Source organism: Barbatula barbatula (assembly GCF_947034865.1).
Source record: "Barbatula barbatula genome assembly, chromosome: 20".
Taxonomy (NCBI): Eukaryota; Metazoa; Chordata; class Actinopteri; order Cypriniformes; family Nemacheilidae; genus Barbatula; species Barbatula barbatula.
Window position 1 is genome coordinate 12,556,701 of NC_136783.1, and position 14,447 is coordinate 12,571,147.

A 14,447-nucleotide genomic window follows, 5' to 3' on the forward strand; every position below is an offset into this window, starting at 1 on the left:
ATTCCAAGAGGTGAGAAACTAGGGAAAAAAGGCGTCTTGAGGAGAGGCCTCCCTGGTGATTTATGTAAGATACTACCGTCATGCTGTCTGATCGGACTAAGACGTGACGATCTTTTAGCACCGGTAGGAAGTAGCGGAGGGCCAACCATACTGCCTGCATTTCCAGGTAGTTGATATGGAGGCTTCCTTCCTGGTTCGACCAGAGGCCGAAGGCCGGGTCGCCATCGCACAGAGCCCCCCAACCCGTGTTGGAGGCGTCTGTCGTGACCACTTTCCGACTGGATGTGGAGCCCATGGGCACACCCTGCTCTAGCCAAAGGGGATCTTTTCACGAGGCTAGGGCGGTTACGCAGGCTTGATTCACCACAACACGCAGTCGACCAAGACGCCAAGCGTGTGGAGGAACTCTGGGCTTCAGCCAGTACTGGAGGGGGCGCATCCGGAGGATGCCCAGACTCAGTACCTGAGATGCAGAGGCCATCAGACCTAGCATTTTCTGAAAAACCCTGAGGGGGCGTGAAACCCCGGGTGTGAATGAGGCCGCGAGCCGTCGAATGACCAGAGCTCGGTCTGGAGAAATTCTGGCGGTCATGCGTTTTGAGTCGAAGACTGTTCCCAGGAACAAAATGTTTTGGCTGGGTGACAGTGCGCTCTTGGCAAGATTGATCCTGAGTCCCAGGCACTCCAGGTTGCTGAGGAGGAGGGATCTGTGAGACTTTAGCTCGTCCTCCGACTGGGCTAGAACAAGCCAGTCGTCGAGGTAATTCAGAATGCGGATTCCCTTCTGTCTGAGAGGGGAAAGAGCCGCGTCCATGCACTTCGTGAAAGTGCGGGGAGCTAGAGAAAGTCCGAATGGAAGGACCGTGTATTGATAAGCAATTCCCTCGTAGGCGAATCTCAAGAATCGTCTGTGACGAGGGGCTATCTGAATGTGGAAGTAAGCATCTTCCAGGTCCAGGGAGAAGAACCAGTCCTCTGGGCGTATTTGCGAGAGGATCTGCTTCATCGTGAGCATCCTGAAGCGCCGTTTCATAAGGGCGTGTTTCAAATGCCTGAGATCGAGGATGGGGCGGAAGCCGCCGTCCTTCGTTAGAAAAGGCCCCGCACTTACAACATTGCATTTTAACAAAACATTTTTGCCGGCACCCGGAACTAAACGGGGTGACCTGGCAGACATGAGAGCAATCTTTGAAGGAGGGCCGGCTGGAGCGGGCCCTGTAGCCTTCCTCTTCCTCGCATAGGGCTCAGGATGGGGCCTGAGGCGCAGGGTCCAGCGTGATCTTTGGCCGGGGACCTTGTCGCTGAGGATGCGGGAAGCGCCGTCCAGATCGGGAGCGCTGACGGTTGTCAGCTCCCGAAGCCTTCTGAGCAGCAGGGGTTCTTACCGGCTGTTGCGTCGAGGCTGGCTTAGGATGGCTCGCCACCGGCCGAGATCCGGGTCTTTTAGGCAGAAAGTGCCTCATGGCTTGCGAAGACTTCTGCGCTGCCGTGAAGCGTTCTGCGAAACCCTCCACCGCCGGTCCGAAGAGGCCGGTCGTGGAAATAGGAGCATCCAGGAAGGGGACCTTATCCGCATCCTTGATCTCCGTGAGCGTCAGCCATAGATGACGCTCAAGCACCACCAAGCTGGCCATGGATCTGCCTATCGCCTGGGCCGTGGCCTTGGTGGCGCGTAGAGCAAGATCCGTCGCGCTCCGTAGCTCTCTGAAGAGCGCAGGGTCAGGGTCGGACTCATCCATGCCTTGGAGGAGCTTGGCCTGATAGACCTGGAGCACAGCCATGGAGCGAAGCGCTGAAGCCGCCTGGCCTGAGGACGAGTATGCGCGTCCAGCGAGGGCCGAGGTGGTCCTGCACGGCTTGGAAGGATGAGACGCTTTAGCCCTCCATCCGATGGCGGCGGGCGGACACAGATGTGCGGCCACAGACTCATCGAGGGGGGGTAGCTTCTCGTATCCTTTTTCCTCTGCGCCGTCCACGGAGGTGAGCGCAGAGGAGGAAGAAGGTCGAAGACGGGCCGAGTAGGGGGCGCGCCATGACTTCGTGAGTTCGCCGTGAACTTCTGGAAAGAACGGTGAGTTACGTTGACGAGGAGCCTGACGGCGCCCCGGCAAAAACCACTCGTCCAAGCGGCTGCGAGAGGGTTCCTCTGGGGGAGACCACTCCAAACCCAGCTCGTTGACAGCCTTCGTGAGGACCCGGAAGAGCTCGGAGTCCGCACTGGGGGCGTGTCCGCCGGGTTCTGGAGACGGCGGGGTCATCCAGCGAGCCCGCTAACTCCTCCCCGTCTGAAGCCGCTAACGACATGGCGTCGTCATCCTCCGGTTCGTTTCCACCGAACGAGATCATGTCACAGGCGGCCGCCAGTGGACGCTGATCTGTTCGGGTGAAACAAACCGGGGAAACATCTCTCTGCGGGGAAAACGAGGCACGGCGTGCCGGCGTGAGCTCGCGTTTCCCCGAGCGCTTAGCTCCTCTACCCCGCTGCTTCTGTCGCACAGAGTCCTGTGCGAGCAGCGGCGGCGGAGATCGAGGGGCGGAGTCACTTTCTGAAAAGAAAGCTATCCGCGAGCGCAGAGAGGAGAGACTCATACTCTCGCAGTGAGAGCATTCCGTCTCTTTTAGCGCGTTCTCTGCGTGGGAGAGACCCAGACATGAAACGCACTCGTCGTGACCGTCGACAGCGTGCAGGAAAACCCCACACGAGCGACAGGGACGACGCGGCATTGTAGCGCAGTGAAAACTGCACGTAAATGCCGCAGGAAATTTGCTCTAAACGCTCTCTGAAAAGAAAGCGTGAAAATTGCTCTTTAGATTCGCCGGATAGCGGCAGGGAAAAGACCGGCTGGATCGCTAAGCCGCTCACACGCGAAGACGCCAACAGAAGCCGCCGGAGCGAAGCCGCTGATGAATCCGCTGGAGCGAAGGCGCTGAGCCGAAGGTCGAATCCGCTGCAGGTGCTCTCTCGACGGCGAAGCAGTCAGTCTCGGGAAGCGAAGACGAGTCGTCGCTGAAGGAGAAGAGATCTGAAGACCCTACGGCGATGTGTCCGCTTATATAGCCATGAGCCCCGCCCATTTTGGCGGGTGCCATCGCCATTGGTCCGGCAGCTCCGCTACGATTGGTTCAAAGCTCTGCTTTTTTCCAACCAATCACCGTGCAGTTTTCACTGCGCTTTTGAATTGCTTCAGTCATCGGAGAAAAAGGAGTTTTCCCCATAGCGTCCTGCTACGCAGTACGAGTGAAGTATCGATAGGGAACTATTTACACGTTGTTAAACTGCCTCGTAATTTCATTCAGGGTGGCAAAATGTGCATGGCTGGATGGTTTCATAGATACATTGCGTGTCATGTAAGTGTATTGTATCCATGATATTTTGCTGCAAAATTAATGTCACGCATCACAGTAAGTGTCAATGTATATGCAATATTTGCTTTGGCAGCAGCAAGGTTTCACAAGTGTACAAAAAACGTTTGTAACGTTGGTTTTGAGTTGTGTTTGATGTCCATGCTGTTCGTGTCTTGCTTTCCTTGCACACGTTACCCTGCCTTGTTTTCATTGTTTAGTTATGTTTTGCCCTGTCTTGGTTGATAGTTGCCATAGTAACTCTCATGTGTTGCCATGTTCGCTGATTAGCTCCGCCCCTGTCTCCTCTTACATTAGCTGTGTCTATTCTGGAAGGCTGCGTCCTCCAGAGGTCTCATTTGAAGCCTGCTACGTCATCGAGGCTGTCTCGTTTCATAAAAGCAGGTAGGACTCTCGGTATGCACTCTTCCAATGCGACCTACTTTCACGATAATTCGGAGGACACATGAGTCGTATCCTTTGTTGCTAGAGATATCCCACAATTCTTTGCATCGGCCAACGTCTGCTAATTTAAAAAAAAACGGCAGCAATTGCACCTTCAATCAAATATGTGGTGTTTAAATGTTTACAGTTTACAATTTGTGTCACGTTTTTGTTATATTAGCAAGCATATTTACATTTACATATTTGGCAGACGCTTTTATCCAATGCCAATTACATTGCATTATCCTATACATTTTACATAGGTATCTGCAATCCCCTAGGATCAAACCCACAACCTTGGGTTGCTTTTACAACTGAGCTACAGGAAAGCATATGTAGTGAATAGGTTTACAAGTGTTTAACATTTTTAAACAGTGAGTCAAAAAAACTTTATATTTGTTTAACACTTTTGTGATTTTTTAGGGTAGAAAGTAACCAACTTTCACCTCTTAAAATCATGTAGAAACGTTGTAGAAATTGAAAGGACGTCTTTTGTAATTCTAAGTTGAGAATCCTCCATATGCCGCATCCTTTAGATGATCATACCTCTGGAGGACACAAGGATGCAGCCTTACGAAACGAGACACAGCTATTGTTAAGTCTGATGTATATTAAGCCCTCGTGTTGCCTTTGTTCCTGGTCTGGTATCGTGTGTTAGCTGTTACCATTGTTGATGAGTCTATTTTCATGTTTTGTCTTGTCAATTTTAGCCATGTCAAGCCATGTTTTGTTTTTCTATTTCTTTGATAAACTGCAATTGGGTTCTCAACTACACCCGCCTCCAGTGGACAACCGTTACACCATGAACCACTCACTTACAGTAGAAATCATATTGTTATAATACAGCTCTGAATAAACGTAACTACGTACATCTAAAGTTTTTTTACATATTAGTGTGGACTAAGATGGTTGTGATTTTCACACATACTGCGAGTTGGGGGTGTGCACATCTGCCAATTGTTTTGGTCTGTATGTGCATCTAGTAGAACACATGTGCGCACACCCAAAGACACACACAAAAACAAACCAGATGGCAAGACCAAACACACATCAGAGGCACACTTATATCATCTGTCAAACGCATGCCAAAAACATTAATCACACCTAAAGAAAGAGAAAGTGCATCTTCTTTTAATGCTCAGACAGGGTCGGAATAACCTTGTACGTCCATTAGTTATCGCTTTATGCCAAACCATAGTTACTGGACAATAAATCTTGCAAATAGACAATTAATAAAGCTTGTAATGTAAAACATTTGTTAGCGTTGTAAAAGGAAGGAAAGACTTTTACTGTGTAGTCATTTGTGCCAAAAGGGGTTTCCAATTAAAACCTTACCAGCCATTTACTTTTGAAGATAAGTAAGACAGGGTTTGGCTGGTACTTGAGGTTCAAGCCTCAAGCATCAAAGATATGACATAAGGTGTGTTTAGCAATGACTGCACATTGGGTAAGAGATTAAAAAGTTTGGACACAAAGGTTGAGATAAACTTATGTTAATACCAATAAAGATGACTCACATTTCTCATGGCACACATACAAGTGGTGCCAACAGACACTTCAACATCTCTAAAACACACATCGCTTCTGGACAGGCACCATTGGTCTGCACTGCCCTGTGTGAAGTTAAACTCACTTGTTATTTTCTTGTGTCTAAAGAGAAATTAGTCGAGTTAAAGCTTTTTGGCTCCAAAACAACTGTTTTTGCAATGAAGTGCCCATGAGCTTATATGGCAGAAAGTGGGGAAGTTGGGGGGTGTTAACGCATAACTTTTCAAGACCTCCTAGGGTTTGCATCGAGACATACTGTTAATGATGCTGGAAGAAATGACATATTCTTGTAGGCATATGAAGAGATTTATTGCCGTGCCATACACAAGATTTGACCCAAATGAGCTCACAAATCAGAATAAATGTCACGATGACTCATGTGCGGTCCTCGGCTAGACAGATTACACAAACATACACATATAAACAACACTGCTGCAATGTTATCTGACAAAATCCCAGAAGGGGCTGTGGTTTCTGTTGGGTTTTAGGATTGGGATGAAAGGGAAGCATATGGAGGGAGAACACCATTAGAAGAGATCTTACAGAATGAAGAACTGGATGAACAACACTAGTGACATTACCTCATATGTAAACAACATCATCCTCACAATGAGAAAGTTGAAATTCAGTGAGGCAGACCACATCTACAGGCCTTAAGATTTCTTCAAAGCATGAGCAAGAAATTAAAGATATGTGTGACATCTCCAGTGATATCACAGAAAAACAACATTAAACTGTGTTTTAAAAAACGTACTGTTAGAGTTTTAAAACTCAAGCTAGTACTGTATATGGCACCTTCCACCAATGCAGTACAATTTGGTTTCTCGGTTAACTGTTTAAAGCATTACAATCTTCTATCTGTTATAAGAAAATAATTTTTTGAGTTGGGTATCATTTGTTACCCTATTCATGGAAATGCTATACATCACAGACGTTGTTACTCCAGATGTTGAATCCCCGTGGGTTCAACTTTCCAGGGTGTGAATGTGCACATGTGTGTGAGGGAGAAAAATAGTTTTTTTGGGAGAACCACCTAAAGCAAATTATAAAAGAACCTCAAGCAGAGAGAGGGAGACTGCCCAGTGAAAATAATATTACAAACAACAATTTAGACAACACATAATATGGAAGCTCTTTTGATAAGCTGTTTTAACTTCAGGAAAAATTATACAAAGTGTTAAGTGTGCAAAGGGTAAAAAACGGGAAGCTTTCTAGAACCCCAAACGAAATCAAATTAGCTTCCAAACTAAATAAAAGGCACATGCGTTTGATTAACTCCTCCAAGCATCCCTCATGACCAGCCAGAGACGATGCTGAAAACAGCTTCAGTACGCCGCATTAGAACAGCACGATTCTGATCTCAGTACAGTTTGCACAGCCCTCCACCCTGTCCCTCTGCTGCACTGTACAGAACACACCCATGCACATGCATTAGTGTATAAAGCGGGGGTGCGATGAGAACAGATCCTGTCGTCAAGGGATGGACGTTTCGATTTCATTTGAGCCACTTTCCCCGAAGGCGGGGCAGAGAGACTGCGCTGTTGACCTTCAGAAGGAAAAGAGGCAAAGACCCAATAGACAGATCGCTGAGCAGAGGAGAACAAGGGAGGCAGGGAGGAAAAAGGGGGAACAGCGAGAGAGAGAGAGTGAGAGAGAGAGAGGAAGTGAAAGATCGAAGAGGGAGAAAATCTCGTTGAGAGTAAAGTGATAGCTAGAGGATTCATCACACAAGGGCAGGAACCAGCAACAGGTAAGAAACAATATATGGTTTCCTCAAAATATAGGGGCACAAACAAACATTTGTGGGGAGTCTAAAACTGTGGATTCTATCTTATTTTAATTTAACCTGCATTTATAAATTAATGTATAGATTCCCTTTGTAGGGTAACATAGATTTTTTACATTTAATGGTACATTTAAACAGTCAGAGGCTTCTTTACAAGAGTATATTTTTCTGTAATGTCAATGTTATATGAGAACTTGTAGTTATTAAGTTTCCTTTGATCCACAATTATTACCTGCGTTATTCATATTCTTACTGTAAATTCAGTAAAAAATGCATTTCTAGTACAATAATCATATACTAAATGATGAGTGTAAGAAGGAGCCTAGGTTCACCTTTTATTAGCTTTTCATAATCCAGGTCTATATCCTGATCTATCAAAGCCGTATTTCAAGACAGATACCAGCAAAACCTAAAATTATCCAAATATCCAAATGTGTGTAATAGAGTCTGACTGAGGAAGAACACCATCTGTGATATCAATAAAACTCATAGCAAACATACACCTTTAACTGAATCTAGACATGGCTGATATACAGTAAATCTCTTTACAGTATATTAGCTACTTCTGCATCAGACTGGTCTGTTTTTCAGTCAAACCATCTCTATGTTGATTCAGAAATCACATCTCAAAGACCTCTTTAATAACTAAATACAATTGATTACTTTGAATTTCCTTGAGCTCACAGTATGTTTTTAATAATACTGTACTATGCAAATGTTATTTTGTTAAGTTGATCAACAATGCTAAGAATTCCTATTTTTTCTTTAGCCAGAAGCAACTAATTCGATTGCATCGCACATAAAGCAGGCACTCGGCAAAATAACAAATGCACATTTCCCTAAGTTTTCTAGTTCCCAAAGCCAGGTCCATCCTGCCTGTCCTCCATGACCAAGCAGCTGACTCCGGGCCAGACTCTCTGTGCCAAACATCTGATTGCGATCATCTATCAGACCCACATTAGGCTGCTCCTTGTTTTGTGCCGGGGTGCGAGTCTGCCTAGAATGCACAAAAAATATTTCTGGTAAAATGATTCCTGTGGACATTACAAAGTTGAATTGTATTTAAGTTTATGAACACTAAATACAGTACAGTCAGGAAAATCTCTAATATAAAGAAATTATTAGGTTAAAGGTGTAAACTAGCGCTGCACACCCCTGCTTAAAGGAGTAGCTCACTCTAAAATAAACTCCCATTGACTTGACTTATTTTAAAGTGAACTACTCCTTTAGTTTTTACCGTAAAGTTAACTTTTCTGCATATAGTTCCTAAGGGAGTATACAGAGCAGAAAAAAGATGAAATCTGTTATCAGCCTGTTACAAAGCCTTTTATCCTCTGCTAAACCACAGGAAAGAAATTTCAAGTGGAAATCCCTTTCCAGAAACGAAAAGCCTGTCAAAATTTAAGACATAAGGCCTATAAATTATAATCCCTTAAAATCATCAAAACACCCATACACTGCAATTGCACCAGAAGACGAAATGAATTCTGCTTTGCATCACTCAGAACCATCCTCAAGTGAACATCTGGACGCTTCTGCTGGATGCTGAAACCTTTAGGTCCCATAGCAAGACACAGAAGAGACAGTACAGTCTTGATCCGTGTCAACCTAGCCATCTAAATGTATAATAACGTTCTTTACTCTGTGTGGTTGGCACATCAAGCTTTATAGAAATGTCTTCCAAATAATGATATAATCTGTTTTGAGTTCCACGTGAGCAGTTAAACTCTGAAGGGTTACTTCATAGGCAAACATGTGGCAGATAAAGCACAGAAAGCATAGCAATGCTGTGACCGGCTACAGCCATTGGATTGCTCTGAGCTCCCTGGGGTTTTAAGTCTGTTTCTCTCATTACGGCTCACTCTTTCCCAGGTCCAGCTTTAAACAATAGAGCCTTTATCAGAGTGCAGAGCTACTTTTTTATTTTAAAAGTTGGTAGAAGTTTGTCAATCCAGACCGATTTGGTGGGTGGCATACTTGTAAGTCGCTTTGGATAAAAGCGTCTACCAAATGAATAAATGTAATATGACTGCATGCTTGAAAAACAGCACCAGAGTCTGGCTGTGTAAATTCAAACTCTGATCAGGACATCTTATAAAATTAAAAAAGAGATATATTTAATTTCTCAGTGGACTACTTTGAGATTAAACACATGCAGTCTACATTAAGCAAATATAGACTTGTCTCTGGCTTTCTCATATTGCTTCTCCTTTTTTTTTTTTTTTTTATAATTATAATGATGATGCACTATTAGCACATGATCAAATAAAACAAAGCTCTCTTTCTTTCTAGGACCATGAAAGCTGGGCTTGCATACTGCTCTCTTATTATCCTTCTTATGATAACAGATGTCTGGGGCCAGCGAAGGCCAAAACCAAAGCCTGTCCGGCCACCCACCACCAAGAAACCTCCTGCTCCCAAAAAACCTTCCTCACCTGACCCAAAACTAGAGCCGGAGCCCCAGGAACCCACAGATTTCCCTCCTCCAATCCTAGGCCCTCCCTCCGAATTCTCAGACTGCCCCAGAGAGTGTTTCTGTCCGCCATCTTACCCAAATGCCCTGTATTGTGAAAGCCGCAACCTCCGGAAGGTCCCGATCATCCCAGCCCGTACCCACTATCTCTACCTACAGAACAATTACATTAACACAGTATCTGCAGAGCCCTTCAACAACTGCAGTGATCTTAAGTGGATAAATCTGGGAAACAATCGCATCCGTTCGGTGGAGAAACAAGTTTTTGAGAAGCTGCCAAATCTGCTTTACCTTTATATGGAGAGGAATGAACTGAAAGAAGTCCCTAATGATCTGCCTACCGGCCTGGAGCAACTTAGACTCAGCCACAATCAGATCTCAAAGATTCCTGCCGGAGCATTCAGCAAGATGGAGCACCTTGCTCTTCTGGACCTGCATCACAACCGGATTAGTGACAGCAGCTTGGGCAAGAACATCTTCAAAGATCTGAAGAACTTGATTCAGCTTAACCTGGCCCATAACATCCTCAGGAAGATGCCCACTAATATACCAAACAGCATCTTTCAATTGTTCCTAGACAGAAATAACATCGAGGGGGTTCCAAATGACTATTTCAAGGATTTTGCAAACCTGGCCTTTGTGAGACTTAACTACAACCAGCTCAGCGACAAAGGCCTTCCCAAAATGGTATTCAACGTGAGCTCACTCGTGGATTTGCAATTGGCTCATAACCAGCTGACCACTGTTCCGCTGTTCAGCTCTGAGCTGGAGCAACTTCACCTGAACAACAATAACATTGAGAGTATGTATCTTCTTATATTGTTTATTGTCTCCAAAATAGCGTTTTTCACGTATCAACTAGTACAGTATGTGAGTGTTGAATAACAATGACTTGCATATGTTTGCAGGTGTAAATGGAACAGAGATCTGCCCCTCCAATTCTCCCAATCCGTTTGATGATAACCGCGTGCCCAGACTGAGGTACTTGCGTTTGGATGGTAACCACATGAGTCCACCCGTGCCCTTGGATGTCATCACGTGTTTCAGACAACTCCACGCAATAGTAATATAGAAGACATTATGAGTCGTGAACAAACACATGCATGCCTGAGCACAATCGGGTATTCCTGTCTACTTGACTGTACTGACTGAATCAAACAGTACCACAGAATAAATGGCAATGCATTTTCTCTCCATGATCAGGAATGTTTCAATGTGTAACCTAAGAATCTCCAATGCACCATATTTATTGAATTTTCTGCCTTGAATACAATTGAGCATGAGTATTCGGCATTAAATGTTTATATGTGATTATACACATGCAGCAGCAATGGCTATGAGTGAAACCCTAGAAATAAAGGTACATTAACTGACACACTGTGCAGTTACAACTATTGTATAAGGTGTAAGAAGTATATTGCTCTTTAAAGGTAGACTAAGAGGAGCATGAACTCTAGATGGATACATTGTGAAATACAGAATGATATAAAAGGAGGTACGGTAACTACTGTGTAGTTGATCATGTCCTTAATGTGCCTGTGTTTTTAAGGTAATGTGTGCAGTCCTGGCTTTACCTTGTGTCAATATTTCTATATAAATAAATGTTTTATTCAAAAGTATTTCTTGTGCTTAGGCTGAAGTTATTAAAGGGGCATCATTTATTGCACTGTAATGTCAGTAATATGACTCTTTCTTCTGTGGAACATAAAATAAGGTATTTTGAGAAATGTCTCAAAACCATACAACGGTATTGACACCAATACTAATTGTTAACGTAATGACTTAATGAACTTACAAAATCACGTAACTTCCTTTTACTGTAATGGGAGGTAGATATGAATCAAGGAATACCTGCCGAAATTCCCCTCCTGTCCAATAAGAGTCAATGTTTTACATATTTATTATTATGAATATTTATATAACTTAAATATCCAAGAGTATCAAAATGAGAAAATGAATAGTAGATCCGATGTACAATTCTCTTTATGCATAGTATATTGTACAGTAAAACAACATCAACGTGTTTATTTTCTGTCAATAGCGACATCTTGTGTCAACAATTATAAAGCACAATATCGAGTGAATCAATCTGTCATCAAATGATTGCCTTCAAATTTATTAAAGGCATCAATGATGATTAAGATCCATTCATTCGGAAAACACACTGCTCCTGAAAACGTCTTGCATTTTGTATCAATATTCTGAGAAATTATTCTAAACATTTCTGCTGGATTGTGTGTTTTAGTGCTGCATTGTAGTGTCAAAAAGGGATGAAAACAATACTTTTAGAAAGTTAAGTTAAAGCCACAGATTAAAAAAGGTGAAGAGCTCTATGGATGACTGTTGTCATGATTCCGCTATCATGTCATGTTTATTCTTGGTCTTGCAGCGGAGTCATGGCATAGCCTTAGGTTTTGTGTGAGAAAGACATGGCTTTGTTTTGATTCTAACTTGCCATGTGCTTTCTCGTGTCTCGTCAATGTTTCCCGCCCTTTTGTCTCGTTAACCTTCCCTGAGTGTTTCAGTACCCACACCTGCCCATCGTTATCTCCTTTGTTAGTCTCCCTATAAAATGCCCTCTTGTCTATTGTCTTGTGCTCGTTCGTTGTACCTGCCTGTGTACCTGCCTGTGTACCTGCCTGTGTACCTGCCTGTGTACCTGCCTGTGTACCTGCCTGTGTACCTGCCTGTGTACCTGCCTGTGTACCTGCCTGTGTACCTGCCTGTGTACCTGCCTGTGTACCTGCCTGTGTACCTGCCTGTGTACCTGCCTGTGTACCTGCCTGTGTACCTGCCTGTGTACCTGCCTGTGTACCTGCCTGTGTACCTGCCTGTGTACCTGCCTGTGTACCTGCCTGTGTACCTGCCTGTGTACCTGCCTGTGTACCTGCCTGTGTACCTGCCTGTGTACCTGCCTGTGTACCTGCCTGTGTACCTGCCTGTGTACCTGCCTGTGTACCTGCCTGTGTACCTGCCTGTGTACCTGCCTGTGTACCTGCCTGTGTACCTGCCTGTGTACCTGCCTGTGTACCTGCCTGTGTACCTGCCTGTGTACCTGCCTGTGTACCTGCCTGTGTACCTGCCTGTGTACCTGCCTGTGTACCTGCCTGTGTACCTGCCTGTGTACCTGCCTGTGTACCTGCCTGTGTACCTGCCTGTGTACCTGCCTGTGTACCTGCCTGTGTACCTGCCTGTGTACCTGCCTGTGTACCTGCCTGTGTACCTGCCTGTGTACCTGCCTGTGTACCTGCCTGTGTACCTGCCTGTGTACCTGCCTGTGTACCTGCCTGTGTACCTGCCTGTGTACCTGCCTGTGTACCTGCCTGTGTACCTGCCTGTGTACCTGCCTGTGTACCTGCCTGTGTACCTGCACGCCGTACTTGTTTCATGCCATGTGTCTAAGTTCCCTGGTCTTGTTTGTAGTTGTTTATTTTTGCCCCCCTTGTGGTAAGAATTTACGTTCAGTTTTTTGTATTTTGTTACTGTATTTTTGCCTGTATTTTAGTTTTTGTTTTTGTTCTTGTCTTTTATAATTAAAGTAGATCTGTTAACCCCTTCATCCGTGTCTGCCTGCACTTGGGTTCTCCCCTGAGATCTCTCCTCGAGATCCGTGACAGACTGTCATAACATCTGCATGGCGTCATGTTTTACCTCACCACGCTTTGATTGACATGACATGAATACATATAAATCAATGAACCATTCAGCCAGGAAATGTGTTACGATTATTTATCATAAATTACTATTGTTTTATTGTCTTCCTGCTTACTGCTTGTAAACCTACAACGTTGTTGTATTTCATCATCTCAATTTAAAAATAGGACAGTGGCTGGTGCTTTTAAAGCAAGCTTTCATGATGTACTTCGGATAGTTACAAGAAGTCTTGTCACACAGTAACCAGTATTTTGGAAACTGGTTTGCTGGGAAAACATTAAGAGCAATGCAGTGTTCTTATGTTAAGCAAACAAAACAAATGCCTACAGGATAAGGAAAGAGAATTCATATTTATTTACTGCCAATGAGAAAGGATAGTGTACCTAAAAGTTCTTGTAGAAAACAGCTGACCTGTTCAAATGTATGCAAAGTAAAGGACAAATATAAAAACCAACTAGAGGCCATTACAGGAATTTGAATTGAAAATGGAAAATAATTATATTTAATAAAAAAGGAAAGCCCAAGTTTCTGGTGTGTCTTTATCAGATAAAATGAATGAACGGTGGTTAATTCTTTGAGCAACTATACAAAAGGTTGTCATTTTCCTTTTGAAGTTTTCACTTCCAAGGCTCTTTACTCCTAAATGCCCAGTGGGACTGTCCCATTGGTACACATACGGTAAGTTCCTCTAGACAATACATGCGCTAAATAAAGAATAACCAAATGATGTGTGTGAAAGTACAGTGGTATGCAGTCTGTCTTCCTCAATATTGTGGTTATTAGTTACACTGTAAAAAATGTTGCTGTAGTTATGCAGCTAGTTGCCAGTAACTTACTGTAGATATATATTTATGTAATTTATTGGCAACAGTTTGTTCAAAGATAAATTAACATTAACAAGTCTAAAATACTATTAAAATGACAGCCACATGCAAAGCATTCAGGGAACCAGAAATCCACATAAACCCTTTTCTGTTTTTTTTCAAATTTTGGTTGCCAGAATACTTTGCATGAGGCTGTTATTTTATAGTTTATTTCTGTAAGGATGAAGACTTGTTAATGTTTAATGATCATACTAATGTGAGATGTTCACTACCATGTTCCTGCCACACATCTACAGGTGGATTTTTCTTTGTTACATTATCAAAATTCAAATGACATTTCTGATATCAGAATCAGAATTTAGATATCAAAACTATG

The 14,447-nt window shown here is 43.9% G+C and overlaps 1 protein-coding gene across 2 annotated transcripts; it reads left to right on the top strand.

Annotated features, from left to right (window-relative positions):
• Positions 1–3,666: 3,666 nt before the first annotated feature.
• Positions 3,667–11,269, top strand: prelp (proline/arginine-rich end leucine-rich repeat protein). Of its 2 annotated transcripts, none has more exons than XM_079483694.1 (3): positions 3,667–3,747; positions 9,413–10,395; positions 10,502–11,205. In XM_079483694.1, exons 2-3 carry the CDS (start codon positions 9,417–9,419, stop codon positions 10,663–10,665), a joined length of 1,143 nt encoding a protein of 380 aa, XP_079339820.1. In that variant the 5' UTR covers positions 3,667–3,747; positions 9,413–9,416; the 3' UTR covers positions 10,666–11,205. The 2 variants fall into 2 exon arrangements, with proteins under 2 accessions (XP_079339820.1, XP_079339819.1); XM_079483693.1 differs by lacking the exon at positions 3,667–3,747 and adding an exon at positions 6,768–7,084 and having other exon boundaries at positions 10,502–11,269.
• Positions 11,270–14,447: the final 3,178 nt, after the last annotated feature.

Coding starts and splice junctions, on each gene's coding strand:
- prelp (XM_079483694.1), top strand. CDS start 9,417: ATGAAAGCTGGGCTTGCATACTGCTCTCTTATTATCCTTCTTATGATA. Junction 10,396..10,501: donor GAACAACAATAACATTGAGA/GTATGTATCTTC, acceptor ATATGTTTGCAG/GTGTAAATGGAACAGAGATC.